Here is a 21,358-nt window from a genome sequence, read left to right on the forward strand (position 1 = left end):
AACAGCTTCATTAAAACATCATTATACCTCCACCATGTTGGATTGAAAGCTGTTTTATTAAAAAAAAAAAAAAAAAAAAATCTCGGAGGCACATCTTTTGAGTCAATACTCTTTGGCGTCCTACTTATGACTTCTCGCGATACTTCTGCGCGAAGTACTGGGTCATGTTTTCAGGTGTTTTTCCGGGTTCTTTCATCCGCTGTCAGATTATCAACAGGAAAGAAATGGCAAAAGTTGAGCTGACACCGCTCAGATCGTGGGACGACTTTTTCCCTGGTTGGGAAAGATTCGCAAAACCAGACGTAAAAGATTTAGCGAAATGGAACAACAGGGTAGTCAGTAATCTGCTGTATTATCAGACTAACTACTTAGCAACGGCCATAGTGATTTTCCTCGTTGTTGGGTAAGTAGCAGAACCGTTTTATGCCTTAGTGATTTCATTTGTGATGGTTTTTGTATTTTTTTTTATTTTATTTTATTTTTTTTTGATGTAAGTTCAAGGATCTAAAATGCACCTCTATAGGAGCTGCAGAGTCCCAGAGGAATGAATATAAACACTGTGTGATGGAATGTTTTGATTGTAACCCATATGGAAGCAAATGAAACAAATCCTTCAGTCTGTGCATCATGAAGGAAATGATCTGAGACTGTTATAAATGCAAACAGAGATTTCACCACAATTAAATTTTAATTGATGATGAATTGTCTTAGAAATGAATGTATTTTTCTGCTAATTTTCCACCACTGGTGTAGTATAAGCATAACAGTAATATATTTATATGCGAAAACTATTGGAAAAAATAGAATGAAACACAAATAAAAACTGCATTTATGCTCACTTTTTAGAGTTCGTAAACAATAATAGCAGAAAATATGATGACATTTGTTGTAATTATGCAAAATAATAGCAGTTAGGTTCAGTGATTTACAGGTGACACAGACAAACATGTTCATATCAGTAAATATCTTCATCTTTAACAATAGATTTTTGTTTTTCGTATTATTATAACGCTTAAGTGCAGCTTCCAAACCATTACAGTCAGATCAATCTAATGTTTTATGAATGTAGTAGTGGAGAGCATCAAAACTGCTAATGACTTTTCTCTGATCGAATAGTTGCAGGTCATTCATGAACGTTTTGTTTTCATGCATTTTGGAAATTGTTGGGTATTTGCTTTAGCTTTTCCTCTCTGTGCACACATGCGGAAATAATACTGACCCAAAATGTGGTAAAGTTGTGTATTTTTTATGTGAAGATTTCCTGCAGAATGGGCTACAACTGCAAAAAGAGGGAAAACATCAGAACTAGACTATACCCAAGCCCCTTGAAAATCTACAGAAAACTATTATTTCACTCTTTTTAACTTTTTTGGTCAAGAGTGAAAGTTGAAGAAACCAGTGGGATTTTAAATTATTCATGAAAGACATAACGGGATGAAAACATTGGTTATAGATGCAACAAGACAAATCAACCAACTAACACAAGCAAGCATAAGCAAAAATGAACAAAATAATGAAAAAGAACAGAAAAATTAGGACAATAATAATGAAACAATAAAAAAAAAATGAACAGGAGTTAGCAGAATAATTAACATCAAGCACAATAATGAACCAAAAATTAGCAAAACAACCAACAAAATGAACAAAAAAATGAAGAAAAAAATCAACAACATGAACAAAAATTAGCTAGATAACTAACAAAATATTCAAGACAAAGGGCAAGGATGAAGAAAACGATGCGTAAAGTTGACGAAGTGAGCAAAATAATCAAGAAAATGAAAGAAAATAAACAAGAAAATTAACACATTTACAGAATATGATCAAGAAAATGAACAAATACAAAGAAAATAGTAGACAAAATGGACAAAAATGAAGGAAAAATGGAAAAAAAAATAACAAAATAAGTTACAAAATTAACAAAAATTGTAGTTGCAAACTATTTTACATTGGAGATGAACAAGATCTGGACATGCTCTGACCCAGTGTTTTGACCATCACAATTTCTCCCCTGTCAAATTTTACTGTTTCTAATGCATTAACTTCCTGTTCTAAATGTTCATATTGTGACTAATATAGCCACCCACTGACAGGTCCCATTGTGAACATTAAAACCACTTTTCCAGTGTATTCCAACTAAAAACCACGTTTAAATATATCACAGCCCTGTCCTCTGAGCTCTGTGTTGACATGATGTTATCTGACCCTATGTCCGGTCCAGTATCTGGGGTTCTGTCCATGAGTCAACAGTGACTGTAAACCTACGTGTCTGAATATGGGATGAAGCCGATGAACAACAACGACAAAAATGTAGAAGTGTCACATAGACGTTATGTTAGTTTGCTTAGTATCTTATCATACTAGCTCAGGGTGTTTGTTTAAAGAACGTCTTACATTGTATTCCATTGTGTGACACATAAAGAGTATTGGAGGAGAGTTCATCACAGGTTTAGTCTTATTCGTGTGGAACAGGAACAATGATCTGACGATGAATTCTGGTTCTCACACGGTTCTGTTTGTACATAATACAGCTCATGATGCGACTTATAGAAATCTGTGTAAGGCGGGGGTGTCAAACAGAACGATAAAACATAGTGTGTGGAGTGACGGGTTTTAGTTTATAAAAATAGAATCTAGAGCAGCCACAGCGACTGCGGCTACATAACCTGAGTTTCACTTCTCAAAAAAAATGAACAGGAGTTAGCAGAATAATTAACATCAAGCACAATAATGAACCAAAAATTAGCAAAACAACCAACAAAATGAACAAAAAAATGAAGAAGAAATCAACAACATGAACAAAAATTAGCTAGATAACTAACAAAATAGTCAAGACAAAGGGCAAGGATGAAGAAAACGATGCATAAAGTTGACGAAGTGAGCAAAATAATCAAGAAAATGAAAGAAAATAAGAAAATTAACACATTTACAGAACATGATCAAGAAAATGAACAAATACAAAGAAAATAGTAAGCAAAATGGACAAAAATGAAGGAAAAATGGGAAAAAAAAAAAAACAAAATAAGTTACAAAATTAACGAAAATTGTAGGTGGAAACTATAAAAATAGATTCCAGAGCAGCCACAGCGACTGCGGCTACATAACCTGAGTTTCACTTCTCAAAAAAAATGAACAGGAATGAGCAGAATAATTAACATCAAGTACAATAATGAACCAAAAATTAGCAAAACAACCAAAAAAATGAAGGAAAAATCAACAGCATGAACAAAAATTAGGTACGGTCTCGGAGTCGGTGAGCGAGTCGGTGAGCGAGCGTTTTCTTTCCATGCACCAACACTTTGGAATAGTCTTAATCTGGACATAAGGCAGGCATGCTCTGTGGATGTTTTTAAAGCAAAGCTCAAGACCCACTTGTTCACTCTGTGTTATAAGTCTTGATGTGCTTTTACTGTTTATGTTTTTAGCTTTTATGTTTTATTGTGATTGATTTTATATCTGTACAGCACTTTGATTGAAAGCACTTTACAAATAAATTATTATTATTATTATTATTATTATTATTATTCTCTATCACTTATGTTTATTCAACCATAGATGAAGGAAAGTCAAAAACACCTGCCCGCCAAAGGTTCAAATCCTGCCCGTGGGATGGATGTGAAAAGTGCAAAAATTACACTGAAGATGTTAAGAGTCGAAAGAGTAGAACTGGTTTTAGTTCAGGTTCCACATATGATCTCAAGTAAAATAATAGCATAATAACCTATAAATAATGACTCCAAATTTTCTTCTTGGTTTAATGCAAAACAAATAATATTCCATTACGCCTATAAATAATGACAACTCCACATTTATCCTTGTTTTAGTGCAAAAAAATAACAATAAATTCTGAAAATATTTACAATAACAAACTATTATTTCACACAAATTGTGAATAACATGAACAAATACGAACAACCTGAAATGTCTAAAGAAAATTAAGTGCAATTTTAACAATATTCTGCCTGTTATTAAATGTTTTGTGAAGATCTGATCTGTAATGCACATGTATAATTGATAGTTTGAGGCATAATATTTGAAAGACTGCTATTATTTTTCTTAAGAAATGTCAATTTTTTCAGGTTATTCACGTCTTTTTTGTGAAAGGATAGTTTGTAAAGGGAAATATTTTCATAATTTGATGTTATTTTTCCGGTAAAACAAAGAGAAAAAATGTGAAGTTGTCGTTATTTAGCTATAGGTTGTTATGTTATTTTTTTTACTGGTCCGACCCACTTGAGATCAAATTGGGCTGAATGTGGAACCTGGAAGAAAATGAGTTTGATGTAAGGCAAAGGACGTTGTACGCCAGTGAAAGGGCACATATAAAGTGAAACCTGTTAATCATCAGCTGCTCACCATCTTCTTAAAACACTCCATGGAGTTTGGCTTTAAGCAACGGTGAATTTACACTTCTAAAATGCCGTCTGCGATTCAGAGCACGAGATTATCAGATTTAGTTTTATTGGACCATCTGTCAAACCATGAAAAGTCTGAGTTTCCTGTATTTTACAAAGGCAACACATCATTCTGTGAAAATGTTTTTACAGTTCACCAAATAGCAGCAGGTTCTGTTAAGTCATTCTTTTAATTTACTGCTCTGTTTAGTCAGGCCTGAGTGATATATGGTCAGTTTTACATAAATATAAGAAAAAACATGTTTCAGAAGAAATATTTTTTGTGCTCTATATATTTATTTTTTCTAGTTTTTACTTAATTTCTCTCAACATTGATTTTTAAAATTTTTTTCCATGGCTATGATTTGAAATGTTCGACCTCTAAATTTCTAAAAAAAAAAAAAATTGTGCTCTTAATGTAAATAATAATTTTCAACCACAACTAATCATCTACTTTCTTCACATCTCACTCAGGAAGAAAAATCTTCCATTAAACTTTTAAGGAAATATTAATGTTTATAAACTATATGGACAAATATATTGGGACACATATCTACAGCTGTAAGATGTCCTGTTCACGCTGATTTCAGACATAAACATGAATATTTTAGAAATTTAAAGGTAGAACTGTTAAAATCATAGTCATGGATAAAAAAAAATTCTAGAAATCAATGTTGAGAGAAATTAAGTAAAAACTGTCTCTGAGGAATTTTGGAAGTAAAGATAACAATTTAAACCAAACTAACAAATGCAATGATATTTATCTCAATATAAAACTATATTATGACATTTGTCATTATTGTTTTCTATCCCAGACCCCTGTAAGAAAACAAACACCTGAACTCAACTTGTCCACATACTTTTATTTACAGGGGTTGGACAAAATAATGGAAACACCTTAAAAAATCAACAAAATATAATTTAATATGGTGTAGGTCCGCCTTTTGCAGCAATTACAGCCTCAATTCTCCGAGGTATTGATTCATACAACTTGTGAATTGTTTCCAAAGGAATTTTAAGCCATTCTTCAGTTAGAATACCCTCCAACTCTTTTAGAGACGATGGCGGTGGAAATCGACGTCTTACTTGAATCTCTAAAACTGACCATAAATGCTCAATAATGTTGAGGTCTGGGGACTGTGCCGGCCATACGAGATGCTCAACTTCATTAGAATGTTCCTCATGCCATTCTTTAACAATTCTAGCTGTATGGATTTGGGCGTTATCATCTTGAGGTGAAGGTGTTTCCATTATTTTGTCCAACCCCTGTATTTAGTTAGTTAGTTATTTGGGACAGTGCATATTAATGAACATCTACAACAATTGCAGCTGTAAATATGCCAGATTGTAGCAGCAGTGCTGATTTCCATCTGTAGTCCCTAGGCAAGTGACAGGAAGGACAGTTGACAAAAAAGCAAAAGATCATTAAACACATCATAAAAAGACACTTGACAAAAAGGCAAAACATCATAATAACACACAGAATAATACGGTGAGGACTGATGGTCACAGGCTTGGTTTTCCTTCATCCAATGTTTAAGTTGTGATTTGTGTGAAGGAGGCATATGAGTGTGAGTCTCTTGTGTTGAGTGTTATGTTGTCCATATAGTTCAGTCTTAAAGCATTGGCTTGTGTTTTGACCAGTGTTTCCTCAGTGTCTGTTGTTCAGTTAACCTCCTGAGACCCAGCAGTGCATTTTTGTCCTCTGTAGTGGACAGGAGTTTCACAGCTTTATTTAAAAAAAAAAAAAGTTCACTGCAAAGGACATTTTATTAAGTAAAAATTTAAAAAAAATATACAGGGTGGGGAAGCAAAATTTACAATATTTTGAGGCAGGGATTGAAAGACAGTGTATGACCAGTTAGTTTATTGAAAGTCATGAGAATTTATTTGCCACAAGAAAATTGACATAATAGAAAATGTTTTTATTCTATGTGTCCTCCTTCTTTCTCAATAACTGCCTTCACACGCTTCCTGAAACTTGCGCAAGTGTTCCTCAAATATTCGGGTGACAACTTCTCCCATTCTTCTTTAATAGTATCTTTAAGAAAGTCGACATTGCTGTGTGATGTTCTATTGGTAGCATGTTCTAAAACGCCCCAAACAACATAATCCAGAGGGTTTAGATCTGGGCTAGAAGGTGGCCAGAAACATGATTCCCAAAAATTGCTAAAGTTGGATTTGTTGCTATTGTCAACAAGTGTTTTGGTGTTCTTGTGTAAGATTTTAACATCAAATCATATTTTACTGCATTTCTAACGGTCTTGTTGTCTACCTCAAGTTCAATTGCCATTTTTCTCATGGATTTGGTTGGATCCTTTAGGATTTTGGATTTGAGAGCTTTAATAAAAGCTTTGGTACGTTTTTTGTTGCTTCCTCCACTTCCAGACTTTCTCGTAATAGTTTTGCTCATAGTCATTCTCTTCTTTCCATTATAAACAGTCTTTATGGACACTCCAACTATTTTTGAAATCTCCTTTGGTGTGACGAGTGTATTCAGCAAATCACACACTCTTTGACGTTTGCTTTCCTGATTACTCATATGGGCAAAAGTTTCTGAAAAGGTATGGATAATAGTGTTAGGTATGATTATGACATCAATATATGTTTGGTTTCAAAACAATTGACGTAGTGCCTGCTGAGAAAAAACAACTAAATGTTCATTGTAAATTTTGCTTCCCCACCCTGTAGATCTGAAAAACTGGCGTCGTACAGTTTCCAATCAAGGCAATTATAAACTTTTACTCACTGGGTCTCAGGAGGTTCAGGCTCATGTTGTTGTAAAACCTCGTCTGACCACTTGGGGGAGCCGATGTCCACAGAAGAACCCGATCTGCTCTGACCCTCCTGCTCCGTCTCATGAGTCTTCATGTGCTCGCCGTGCAGGTTCCTGAACCCTCTGGAGATGTTCACCGCCATGGCCGTGGTGTCAGCCGTCTTCCTGGGTTCGATTTGGGCCGGAGACAACCGAGCCGCCATCAACACCTTCAAGAGGCAGAACCCCACGGCCTTCATCATCGCCGTCATGGTCCTCAGCTACTTTGTGATCTCTCTGCTGGGCAGCGTCATGGTCTTCATGACAGCGATCACCTTACCCCTGACCCGTAAGTCCAAGACGCACATGAGGGTTCAGGGGTTTTGGTTCCAGATCATTGGGTTCTGGAGGCCCGTCTGCAAGTTATTCAGCAGAAAAATGTTTAATTTTGCATCATTTTGAACCGTATTTTTAAATCAAATATATTTATTGATTTTTGAAGGAACATATGCAATCCTTGTTCAATTGAAGACAACTTTTTTCAATACAGGAAACAAACATCAAACTCCCAACAATCAAAACAAGACAGGAAAAAAAAGGAAGGAAAACCCCCCAAAAACGAAAGACAAGAACCATTGATTTACTGCCTTTAGAGCCCCACATGATACAGTAAATGAAATAATGAGCTTCATGTTAAAGTTTGCTGAAGAAGTCAGAGGGTTTTTGAGTCGTGGAAGTAGGTCATAAAGGGGCCCCATATCATGTCAGATTTCATGTCAGAGAAGTGAAGAGAATGGCGGATTTTTTTCCAGACCAAGGCAAGACATTGAGGTCCTCCATTTTGGACCATTTTTATGAGCATTTGAGCCATTTCACCAGAGATTTGCCATTTGATGATAAAACTCGTCCAAAATCAGCTTCAGTTTTAATCTTTTTTTGACAAAGAATCTAATAACGCACAAAGTTCACTGTTCAGAATGTGTAACAGTCTGTTCCAGGCATCTTTATCGATTTATTTATTTATTGTATATCAAAAAAGAATATTTCTCAGCCCTGTTACCGTAACCCGTGTTATTTAAAAGCATATTTTAAAGCAGTATCAACTAATTCATTCACTTGCAAACAATGCTATTTGTCCTCGAAAACAAATTGCATTAAGGAAATAGTTGGTTACATGCAGAAATTGATTAATATTTGCGATAATACCACTGCTATTTGGAAGCACTCAGCAGTGGATTGGCTGTATCAAATAAAGAGTTTAGAATTAAGGCAAAAAGCATGATAGCAAATAATATACACTAATAAATCAATAAACCACATGATGTTGCTCACCCCTGTTACCTTCAGTCCTGTTACAGTGTTTTTTTTTAAGTAATATTATCAAATACATGATACATGAAATAAAGGCTCATAGTGTTCGAGCTAACAGCATGTGGACACTCAGCATGTTTTAGTGATTTCCAAAAATTTTTTAAAGAAATCAGGTATCGATATGTTGTGAGAGTTTGTCCAAGTCGTAACTTAAACAAAGATAGAACAGAATATGAGAAAACTTAGCCTGGCTAGCTATCCGGTTTTCTCAGTGTATTCAATACTGAGAAAACAGTCTGGAATTGGGCCGATCACTATGAAATATGCACAATCTATTCTACACCGACCAAACACAAGTCTGGGGGGGGCGGGTGTTTCGTAATGCATCATACTTCTTTTTCTCGCGAGTTAATGTCAGTTCCAAGTCCGCAAATCTCTTTACTACTGTTGTCCATTGTTTACTTGATTCAAAAATAAGGAATGAATTACAGATTACACCCTGTATTCTTAAATTTCTCTGACAAAAACGTCACGTCCATCTTATCTGTGATTGGTTCACCTGTTAGTCCCGCCTTCATATTTGGATTCAAGCTCTGCGATTCCAGACGGATTTCTTATTGAGAGAGACGGATGGCTGGCCAGGCTAGAGAAAACTCACCTGATTAAGACTCCTGAAGGATTTTAATCACGATATTTCACAGTGAAGTCAAGTGTTAGACTAGGAACAGTGTGCTTGGTAGTTTTTACTAATATTTTTGTATTTTTTACTTTATTAATCATCATAATAATAATAACTAGAAAAACACTTGGACAGCGCAGACCTCCACCAAGGCAGATCAGTGCCCCCCCCCCCACACACACACACACACACACACACACACACACACACACACACACATACAAATTAAATAATTTGTTCCTTGTGCCAGTATCAACATTTCCTGAAATTTTCATCCCAATCCATCCATAACTTTTTTAATTATCTTGCACACAGACAGACAGACAAACCAACGCCGACAAAAACATAACCTCCTTGGTGGAGGTAATAATACATCGGTTTTATATCGCGCTTTTCTAGGCAATCAAAGACGCTTTACAGTAATTTTAAGTTTGCAGTTGAATGAATGTGGAAACTAACAATGAAATGTATTATATTGTTCATTTGGATCTGTTTTATGGGATGGAAATGGCATGCATTGGATGGAATGGCTCATACATCTGGAAAAGCATCAAAAACAAAACAAAATAAATCCTAAAAATTATTAGATCTATCTATCTATCTATCTATCTATCTATCTATCTATCTATCTATCTATCTATCTATCTATCTATCTATCTATCTATCTATCTATCTATCTATCTATCTATCTATCTATCTATCATACTTTGGTTTTGCATAAATTTGGATTATATCTTGGTGCTGCACATAACTCTTATAAAGAAGGGGAAAACATTTTAAATGGACTCTTTGCACAGCCTCACTACTTCCTGAACTTTTTTATTCCCTGTCTTTCATAATTGGACACACTGATTAATCCAGGTGTTCCTAATTAATCAGTAGTCACAACAAGACATAGCAGACACACCTGGATTAATCAGTGTGTCCAATTATGAAAGACAGGGAATACAGGATCCACCTGAAGTTCAGGAAGTAGTGGGGCTGTGCAAAGAGCCCATTATAAGTGAATACAGACTGAAATTAAATTTATTAGCAGATAAAATACCTGATTTTCTATAACTAATCTTTTCAGAGTTTAACAATCGGCCTATTCGCAGTGTTGTTGCTTTCACCTTTAACTGAAATGAATGGAGTGTGTTAGGGAATCGACGCCTTCGGCCTCTTACTCACAGACGTTTATGAGTTTGTTTTTGCCAAACGTTTCCAGCATTAACCGTCGCGTTCCCATCTGTCTTTCAGTGATATGTGCACACGCTTCCTTTCGCCTCCGCAACATGAAGAACAAACTGGAGAATAAGATCGAATGCGCCGGTTTGAAGCGTTCGCCCATGGGCCTGTTACTGGAGGCTCTGGGGCAACAGGAGGAGAACCTGCAGAAGATCCAGAACTTTTTGGAGGCAAAGCTCAAAGACTGATCAGACTTTGGATTTCTTTTTTTTTGGGGGGGGGGGGGGGGGGTGTCAGATATTTTGACTTTCTTAGATTGTAATGAAGCCCCGCCCCCTCTTGTTGTTTCCACCTGAAGAAAAAACAAATGATCTGATCAGACTTTGTTTTTTTTTTTGTTTTTTTTTTTGGGGGGGGGGGGGTGTCAGATATTTTGACTTTCTTCAATTGTAACGAAGGCCCGCCCCCGCTGGTTGTTTCCACCTGAAGAAAAAACAAATGATCTGCTCGGACTTTGTTTTTTTTGTTTGTTTTGTTTTGTTTTTTTTGGGGGGGGGGGGGCAGATATTTTGACTTTCTTAGATTGTAACGAAGCCCCGCCCCCTCTGGTTGTTTCCACCTGAAGACAACCAAATGATCTGATCGGACTTTGGGTTTTTTTTTTTGTTTGTTTTGTGTTTTTTGTGTTTTTTTTGTTTTTGTTTTTTTTGGGGGGGGGGGGGGGGGGGGGTCAGATATTTTGACTTTCTTAGATTGTAACGAAGCCCCGCCCCCTCTGGTTGTTTCCACCTGAAGAAAAACAAATGATCTGATCGGACTTTAGGGGTTTTTTTTTTGGGGGGGGGGGGTCAGATATTTTCACTTTCTTAGATTGTAATGAAACCCCGCCCCCTCTGGTTGTTTCCACCTGAAGAGAAAAAAAAAAAAGATCAGCTCATAATCACCTCAGGACTTCTGCCTCTAAACCCACAACTTGTCGGGGCAATTTTTTTCCTGTGCAACTATGCAACGTGTCTGTGTTGCGTTGCCGTGCAGCTGCAGACACTTCCCCGGGTATTGAATCTGTTTAATCAGTCTCAGAAACAGCCGTCGGTCCTGCCAGTTTTATACTAAAATTGTGAAAGCGACGGCATGTGTCATCGCTTTTTAACGAAGAATACAAAAAGTGCACACCACTGCCAAGATACTCCAAAAAAGACTGGATTGTTTCTGTTTGCTGAATGCTTTCTTGCACAGATGTGAATAGCGAGTAACCAAATAAAAAAGACTTAGACGAAACACAACCTTCTGCTTTGTCTTGAATGCGAACATGATGTGACTCAAATCACTGGGTCAATATTTAACATGACTTCAAAGCAGCGTGAGGTCTTAACCCACGCCATCACTGCTCCTCCCGACTGTTTAATCCTGACAGAGTCCCCCCCCCCCCCCCCCCCCCCCCGGGTGATGGATTGGCCAACTTTGCTTTCCCCTCCACTTACCCCAATGCTAATCAATGGACTGCAGTAGATTATAGTGTGCAGAGCTGAGCGTTGCAGAGCGACAGAGTGGATTCATCTGCAGTCATTCAGCTCTAAACCCCAGTTAGGCGCTGTGTCAGCTACTTCAGATTTTTTTTTTTTTTTTTTTTGGGTTGGATTCCATTTGAAACCGACTTCAGATAACGAGAATCCGTCTGGAACGTAATGTTGTTATTTAAGTGGCAGCTTGTACATGGAGATAAGAACGATGAGCGTTTCAACAGATTCACCAGTTCAAAGGTGTTTGTTTGTTGGTTTTTCTTGCAGGGGTCAAAATAGCCCGAGGAAAAACTAGGGATGCACAGATTTATCGGCTCAATGTTGGTACGTTTCATTTCACCGTGGAGTTAATCTCAATTCAGACACAGATTCGTGACAAGATGATCTGAAAACTTTAGCAAAGCTCAGGTCTACAATGTTCTGAAACCCCTGTATTATTTTAGGAAAAACATCTCTTTTTACTTTACTTTCACAACTTTAACGATCGATTTTTTTGTTGGTTTTTTTGTTTTGTTTTTTTTTGTAGCTGGATGTACTTTATAGCATCTTAAAATATCAGAGTTCACCATCATGTCCATTCAGTTTGGACAGATTTGATCCAGTAATCCTATCAATACATGTAACTGACTGGTGTAAAATACAGTTTGTCATCTTTTCATGGTCATCAGATACGACCCATTTGGACGTTCAGAGGCTTCGTAGTTACCATGGAAACACTGTAAACTTCTACAACATTGATTCACCAGTAAAACCCATGGAGTTGGATCAATGACAGCAGATGGACGCACTGGGTTTATGTTCAGTTAATGATAGATTTGACTGAAAATGTCGCTTTTTCTTCAGTTTTCTTTGTTTCTGATATGATAACCTTCAAATTTAATCTGATCTTTTATGAACATCTAAATCACAGGTGTCAAAAATGCAGCCCGGGGGCCAAATCTGGCCCCCCAAAGGGTCCAGTCCGGCCCTAGGGATGAATTTGTGAAATTAAAAAAATTACACTGAAGATATTAACAATCCTTTTAGTTCAGGTTCCACATTCAGACCAATTCAATCTGCAGTGGGCAGGACCAGTAAAATATGATTATAATAACATATAAATAATGTCAACTTCAAATGTTTCTCTGTGTAAATGTAAATATTTTCATGTATTGACACTAAAACAAAGTATAATTTTGCAAAAAATGTGAATAACCTGAAATGTGTTAAGAGAAGTAAGTACGATTTTAACAATAATTCCACCTGTTACTAAATGTTTTTTGTGTTTGTAGATCCACTGTGATCTGCAAGTTATAATGTACATGTGTAAATGATAAAATGAGGCATAATATTGTTAAAATGACACTTATTTTTTCAGTTTGTTCATGTTATTCACATCTTTTGAAAGGATAGTTTGTCAATGTAAACGTTTTCATAATGTAAATTAACTTTTTTCGCTCTAAAACATGGAGAAAAGTTTGGAGTTGACATTATTTATATATTATTATGTTATTATTTTACTGGTTTGGCCCACTGCAGATCAAATTTAGCTGAATCTGGCCCCTGAACTAAAATGAGTTTGACACCCCTGATCTAAATGATCAGTAAATTAAATATAGGAAAATAAATGCCTGAAAAAAAGGCAAAATACAGAGGATAATAGTATAATAAATGGTGATAGATCACTTAAGTTTAAAAATAGAGAAAAATTAATTTGATAACTGCCACAAAAATAGCACTGGGTCTTTATGGGTTCAAACAGTTCAGTGAGACTATATGTAACAGGTAAAGACACAAAAACAGTTTTAACTATTTATACCCAGGGGAGTTTGATTTTTACAATACATAGTGAAGATTTCTTTGTTTCCCAGGTACAAAAGTAAGACTAAATAACAAAAAAAAACTACATAAACAGAATTTAGCAGTGGAAACCACCTCCTATTAATATTCCAGCCTCATTTCTTGGTGAGGAATGCGAGGCATCTCTGACCATAAGCCATCCGATGACCTCTACATGCTGTGGTGTTATATTCCAGGGGCTCCGTTCGCCTTCATCCATGCTCACCAGCGCTGATTTATGCCTCGACTACTTCCACGTTGTGAAACTCAGGGGGAGTGAACAGCACAAGCGCTGGTGGCGATAAACTCCTGTAAAGTCATGTCCTAGATGTCTGAGGACACACTGGAGGGCCTTGTTCTGCTTCTGCAGCTGCCGTAACGACACCGTCCACACATGTGTACCGCAACACGCCAACAGGTGTGTGTTTTCGCCAAAACAAATTAAGAACTCTGCAGAGGAAGTGTTTCTGAAGTACACGCTGACGCACAGATCAACCACACCGATGGAAGCTGATCATCATTTTCAGTGAATTACACTTGTGTTGTTGTGGTTCTGTGTGGAAACAGAAGGAAGATGGGATGAAAAACCACAGCTGTGGACTGTTGGTAGTTTAGTTACACATGTGTAGGCTGTGTATGGAAGACAGGGACAGAAAGGAAAGGAAATAATGGTGGTTTCTCAGTTATGATAAAGGTTGGTTTGTGTTTCACATTATTTTGAGATTTTTAACCAGTATTTTTAGAGAGTTTTTCATAATTTTGAGGAATTTTATTTCATTTTTTTTTCAAATTAAGTCAGTGTTTTTGTTGTTTTGTATGAGTGTATTAGGGCCACATAAGAAAATAAAAACACTTGTCACTACAAGAATAAAGTCACAAAGTATAGAGATAAAACCTGTAATTTTATGAGAATAAAGTCAAATCCAAAAAGAGTCATAATTTTACAAGAATAAAGTTGTAATAATTTGAGAATAAAGCCATAATATTATGAGAATACGTCTTAGTTAAAAAAATTTAAAAAGAAATCATAATTTAACAAAAATAATGTCTTACTTTTATGAGATTAAAGTCGTAATATTTCGAGAATAACGTAGTTTAAAAACAGATGGGCAGCAACTTTCACGTCTGTTGGACCAGACGACTAATGCTAATGTGTTGGTGGTGGGCGGGGCTAATAGGCTCAGTATTTGGCCGAGCATAAACCTCAAATGAAAGTATAACCTCACAAGATGTTCCAAGTTCTCCATTATGTGATGAGTCGGTACGACTCTTTTCTTGTAAATCCATGCATCAGATTCAAGTGGCTCATTTTACCAAATCTCATTATTTTGAGATTTTTAGTCAGTATTTTTTAGAAAGTTTTTAATCATTATGAGATATTCTATTTTTTTTTAATTAACTTAATATTTTGAGATATTAATTTCAAGCTATTTCAAGGTACTATAAAGTTTCTCATTATTTTGACTTTTTTGGTAATTATTTTGAGTCATTAAGTCATTATTTTAAGATGTTGTTTTTGAGATCAAGTCATTATATTAAAAAAAAAAAAAAAATTTATTTATTTAATTTTTGAAGAATTTCACTTATTATTTTATTTTTCATTTATTTATTTTGACACTTTATTTGTGTAATTATCGACATTTTCTCATTATTTTGACTTTTTTGGTAAATATTTTGAGTCATTAAGTCATTATTTTAAGATCATGCTGTTTTTCAGATCACATTTTTTTTATAGTTTTAAGTAACTTATTTATTATTTATTTAATTTTTAAATTTCACTTATTTATTATTCATTTATTATTTTTTATTTTGACGCTTCATTTTTGTAGTTATCAGATAGTTTTTCATTATTTTGAGAGTTATCATGTTGATGCTAAGTCATTATTTTTGAGAGATTAAGTCACTATTATTTAAACTTTATATTTTATAGGTTTTTTTTTTGTTTGTTTTTTCCTCCTCTGTGCTGACATGTTTTCCATACTTTCCACGTGGGACATCTGTTCGCCGTTCAGTTTCGTCATCTCGAAGGTGTGGGGTGGCGAGTATCTTTCATCACAGAATACTTAGCGTGTTAAGTATACTCTAAAAACACGCTGCCTTAGGGTCGACCCCCACCCCCCCACCCCCACTCCCCTCGTCTTCTCGACTTCCCTCAGAGGCTTTGGCATTTGGCTGCCTAAGCTGGTTAACCGGCCTCACAGCTCAAAGCCTGTCATTCAGCAGATCTGAACGACGCTACAGCCGACCATGTGACACTTTAATGATGACCCGTCGTGACCTTTGCAGTCTGCTCTATCCTCATGCGAGCTCCTCCACCTTCTCGGCGGGGCTTTATACCCACAATGCTTTTGTTTTCCTCCTTGATGGGAGGTTATTAGCCCATGAACGAGACTCGAGTGCATGTGACCGGTCGTCTAATCCAACTATTGTCCCCTTCATAACATGTCAGAAACCCAAGGTCAATGTTTTGTGCTGATGGCGGTGAAGCTACAGCCTAATATGATTTACAGCCACTTTAATCTGAGCTCCCGGCTGCTCAACGGTCCACATTCGATCTAACGGAGCATTTATATGGAAAACAACTGCAGGATTCAGCTCGAAACAAAACTGACAAGAGTATTAAGAGTAAAATTAACAAGAAAAAAGGCAATAAACCTCTGCAGAAGTGACGGAAGCTGCCGCATCAGGTGATAGCGCTCTGTGGATCCAATACTGTCTACGTTATAGTCTTTTATTTAATCATTGCACACAAGTCTCAACTGAAATTATACAGTTTTATATCATTATATGCAGATGACACCCAAATGTAGCTGTGTAGCCAAATGAATACAGTTGATAGTCTTCTCAGGGCAGTAAAATAAACAAATTAATAGCAGAATGTGCCTAACTTCCTCCAGTAAAAGATAAAAATCAATGTTTTTATGGACACTAAAGAAAGAAAGACTTCACGTTTGTGCTCACCTTAATGGAAAAAAATCAAGCGAGAAACTTTAGTATTGGTGCGAATTCTGACCTAAGCTGATCGTGAACAAGAATCAGCCTTCTGTCTACTTGGAAATATTGCTCAACATTCTACTGATTGCCCATAAATATCTGAACAGTTTAGATTAGGGGTGTCAAACACACAGCCTGTGGGCCAAAACCATCATTAGGGATCCTCACCATGTGTTGTGTAAGAAGTTTGTTTTGATGCCTTCAGGCCAGCATTATCATGCACCTCAGAGGACAACCAACAGATATTCAGAATCTTTTATTCCTTCAGCTATCACACTTTCAAACTCTGACAGCAGCCATTTTAGTCAGTTTATATGAGATTTTGTTTTATGTTAGCAGAACCAACAGGGTCTTTTAGTCTGCATTAGTATTTATTGATGATTTATTGTTGAATATTTTATGCATTTATTTGTATTTGCTTCCAATGAACTTGTATTTGTACGCTGATTTATTTATTTATGTTTGTCACATCGCACTTTGGATGTGGGCTGATGTTTGTGGTAAGCTGCTAATGAATTATCCGTATGGGATAAATAAAGTTTTCTGAATCTGAATCTGAAAACCAGCCTCCCAAGGGGTCCGATCCGGCCCCTAGGGATGAATTTATGAAGTGCAAAAATTCCACAGAACAATATGTATAAATTTTTCGGTTCCAGATGCCTGTTACTAAAGGTTTTGTGTATTTGTAGATCCATGCCCATCTATAAAGTGTAATGCACGTGTTAATAAGTTGAAATAATATTGTTGAAATTGCAAATATTTATATACTTGTGTATTAACCCGTGGGGAACCACAGGCTCTAGATCCTCTCATCCAGTTCATACCTTTACTATCTTGGTAAATTCCACTGGCATTTTCAGTTGAATAGCCTCTCAGCTGGTATATCTGTTTCTGCACATGAAATTTGACACCATGGCAACGTGGTCCTATTGTTTATCTGTTGCTAAGTAACCCACTTCCATGATGATGCTATGATTCTGGGCATAGCAACGTGATTGGCCACTGGGAGGCCATTGTATTCCAAAATGACTAATATCTCCCAAAATATTGGTCCTATCAACTTGCGATTTTCGCTAGTCTCTTCCTTGACCAAAAATACATAAGTATGCCAAACTGCAGGAGTCAGCTCTGTATGGATTTTGTGTGATTTCAGGTTATTCACATTATGTGGGAAAGGATAGTTTGTGCACAATCTAATTTTATTGTTTTTGCTCTAAAAACAAAGAGAAAACTTTTGAGCTGTCATTATTTATAGGTTATTGTGTTATTATTTTACTGGTCTGACTCTTCTTAGATCAAATTGGGCTGTATGTGGCCCCTGAAATAACATGAGTTTGACACCCGTGGTTTAGAGCCACAGACTGATCAGATCTGACCCGGTACGAACCTCTCAGACGTCTCAGGTCAGTAGGTCTGTATATGTTTGTAACTGTAACCAAACAATTACAGTTCATTAACCCTTTCATGCACAGTGGTCACTCCAGTGGACAGTTGTTCTCCAGCTGTTCTCTTGTATATTCAGGGTTTGGGTTGTTTTAATAATAATAATAATGGATTGGATTTATATAGCGCCTTTCTAGACACCCAAAGAGCTTCACATTATTCACCCAAAGCGCTTCACATTCGCGCTCACATTCTCCCTCTGGTGGTGGTAAACTACATCTGTAGCCACAGCTGCCCTTGGGCAGACTGACAGAAGCGTGGCTGCCATTTTGCGCCTATGACCACCACCGAACATTCATACACCAGTGTGGGTGGCACTGGAGGCAAGGAGTGTGAAGTGTCTTGCCCAAGGACACAACGGACTGACTAGGACAGAGCGGGATTCGAACCGCCAACCCTTCGGTTATTGGACGACCCCCCGCTCTACCAACTGAGCCATGGCCGCCCCAATTTTTTAGTTCCATATCAGCTGACACAGTGGACATTTATGCACCATCCGAAAATACACTGACATTCAGACCATTACTGTAACTTTGCTGTTCTTGATAAACCTGATCTGCAGTGACATGTTTTAGTGTAAATCAATTGCTAATTGTTGTTAGACTGTAACTGACAGGTATTTTTTAAACTTTTTTTTTGTTTTTGCATATTATCTTCATGCAGTGAACAATAACTAGTATTAGAGTATGTTCAAATGTGAGAAAACATCTGATTAGCAGCATTAAAAATATTTTTATTGCATAGTTTTCCGTATCATTTTCTGATATTAGATTTTAAATACATGTTTCTTTGCTTCAAAAATTAAATACATGGTGTCCAGCTGAGTGGAAATTTTTTTAACTTTGTTTTTTTTTTAAATCGATCGCATTGTTTTTTTGTTTTTGTTTTTTTTATGTCTAAAGAGGAATAAAAACACTGCAGAAAAATATCTTGACTAAATTTCACATAATTAGTGCATGAAAGGGTTAAACTCCCTGTGCTGATACATCACACATGGACGTTCTCTACAGTTGGACCTCTCATCTGACCTTCTCTCTCCTAATCTTCTCTTCTATTTACACCTCAGCAAATAGATGTTACTGACTGGACTTCTTTCCCAGAGTCTCTGTTCTTTATTGCTTCACAGGTTTTCCCTTTGATCATCTCTGGACCTGCTGCTGTGGTCCTTCTTCTCTCCTGCCTTCATCATCACCACTCATTTATTCATATAGTTGTGATTGTGTTTATTTTATAGTTACGTAGATGGTAGAGGTTTCTATCCGGATGCATCCATCCAGAATGAACAATCTCCACCCCCAGAGTAATGGACAGTACAATACTCACCCTACCTCAGTACAATAGCCACAACACATGCACCTTACTACTACCAAGGTTATAATAGTTTTGGGTTTTTCATTATAGTTTAGTTTTGTTTAGTTTTGACTTTTTTTCTCTAATTCAGTTAGTTTTAATTAGTTTTTAGAGCAGATTTGCTAGTTTTTATTAGTTTTCATTATTTTCTAAATGCTTAGTTTTAGTTTCTTTATATCTACTATCTTCTTCACCGTCGTATTCAAATACATCCCAGACAAGACTCTGCTGCTTTCAACTTTAGTCTCCATGTTTCCAGGTAGAACGGGGACGAGAAGACGCCTAAACAACAAGTGACGAGAAATGACCGTTAAATGTCATATGGTGCCAGCAGCTAAAATTGCTTGAGGGAAATAAATCAAATTCATATCAATCCGACATTGACAAAGACGAAAACGAAGGGAATTTTATCCAGAATTTTTATCCGTTTTAGTTAGTTTTGTAAACACACAATACAGTTTCAGTCAGTTTTCGTTTTTTTTCTTTTAATTATAGTTTTTATTTATTTCAGTTAACGAAAATGTTTGTACAATTCTAGTTTTCGTCATTTCGTTAGTTTTCTTTAATGATAATAACCTTGACTACTACCCGTACAGGGTGGGGAAGCAAAATTTACAATATTTTGAGGCAGGGATTGAAAGACAGTGTATGACCAATTAGTTTATTGAAAGTCATGAGAATTTATTTGCCACTAGAAAATGTACATAATAGAAAATGTTTTTATTCTATGTGTCCTCCTTCTTTCTCAATAACTGCCTTCACACGCTTCCTGAAACTTGCGCAAGTGTTCCTCAAATATTCGCATGACAACTTCTCCCATTCTTCTTTAATAGTATCTTCCAGACTTTCTCGTAATAGTTTTGCTTATAGTCATTCTCTTCTTTCCATTATAAACAGTCTTTATGGACACTCCGACTATTTTTGAAATCTCCTTTGGTGTGACGAGTGCATTCAGCAAATCACACACTCTTTGATGTTTGCTTTCCTGATTACTCATATGGGCAAAAGTTTCTGAAAAGGTATGGATAATAGTGTTAGGTATGATTATGACATCAATATATGTTTGGTTTCAAAACAATTGACGTAGTGCCTGCTGAGAAAAAAACAACTAAATGTTCATTGTAAATTTTGCTTCCCCACCCTGTATATATACTATTTATTGTACATATTGCTCATCTGTGGTATAGAGCTAGCTTTTGGATATTCTTTCTGTATATTATATTCATTTCAGGAGTTCTAGTATTACTTTAGTAGCACATGTGTATTCATTTTTTATCCTGAAGCCCTTGCGCAGGTCACTTTTCTTAACACTGTGAAAATTGATATTTGTATTTTATTTTATTTTTCTCATACAGTCCCTTTTGCACTAAGTGTTTTGCTGCTAAATTGAACTGAGCTGCTAAACTGATTTTCATTGTTCCTGTGACAATAAAGATCTATTCTATTCTATTCTATTCTATGTACTAACAGTTACAGTAGTAGTATATCCACTGTTAATACTTACATTTGTTGTAGCAATATTAACAGTTATGGACCTTTGTTTCAGTTATTGGTAATTATACTAACACCAGCTGTTCTACTTTTTAACAGTTCTATTTCAATTTCCTGTGCATCCACGGGCCCCCCTCCTCCTCCAATCTCTGTTTTTTTCTCTCTCTCTCTTCCCTTACCCTCTCTCTTTAACCCCAGGTGGTCAAGGCAGATGTCCATCCTCCAGGAGTTGGAGTCTGCTCCAGGTTTCTGCTTGTTAAAAATAAGTTTTTCCTTCCACCGTCACCTAGTGTTTACTCCTGGAGGATTCTGTTGGGTTTCTGAAAATTAGCTTCAGAGTCTGGTTCCAACAAACTCTATATAATATCTGTATCTGTATCTATCTGTAAAGTGTCATGAGATAACTTTTGTTATGATTTGGCGCTAGATAAATAAAATT

General features: G+C 36.3%; 1 protein-coding gene and 1 long non-coding RNA gene across 2 annotated transcripts; both read left to right on the plus strand.

The window, feature by feature from the left end:
• The first annotated feature begins 145 nt into the window (after positions 1-145).
• Positions 146-10,709, plus strand: arl6ip5a (ADP-ribosylation factor-like 6 interacting protein 5a). The gene is made up of 4 exons (XM_030135338.1): positions 146-403; positions 7,278-7,495; positions 10,376-10,569; positions 10,670-10,709. The coding sequence occupies exons 1-3, from the start codon at positions 165-167 to the stop codon at positions 10,549-10,551; spliced, it is 633 nt and encodes a 210-aa protein (XP_029991198.1). The 5' UTR covers positions 146-164; the 3' UTR covers positions 10,552-10,569; positions 10,670-10,709.
• Positions 10,710-10,751: 42 nt separating this feature from the next.
• LOC115420106 (uncharacterized) lies at positions 10,752-11,581 on the plus strand. The gene is made up of 2 exons (XR_003935502.1): positions 10,752-10,956; positions 11,237-11,581. It is a non-coding gene; the product is annotated as an uncharacterized LOC115420106 (long non-coding RNA).
• The last annotated feature ends 9,777 nt before the right edge of the window (positions 11,582-21,358 follow it).

This window comes from Sphaeramia orbicularis, chromosome 5, assembly GCF_902148855.1.
Source record: "Sphaeramia orbicularis chromosome 5, fSphaOr1.1, whole genome shotgun sequence".
Lineage (NCBI taxonomy): Eukaryota > Metazoa > Chordata > Actinopteri > Kurtiformes > Apogonidae > Sphaeramia > Sphaeramia orbicularis.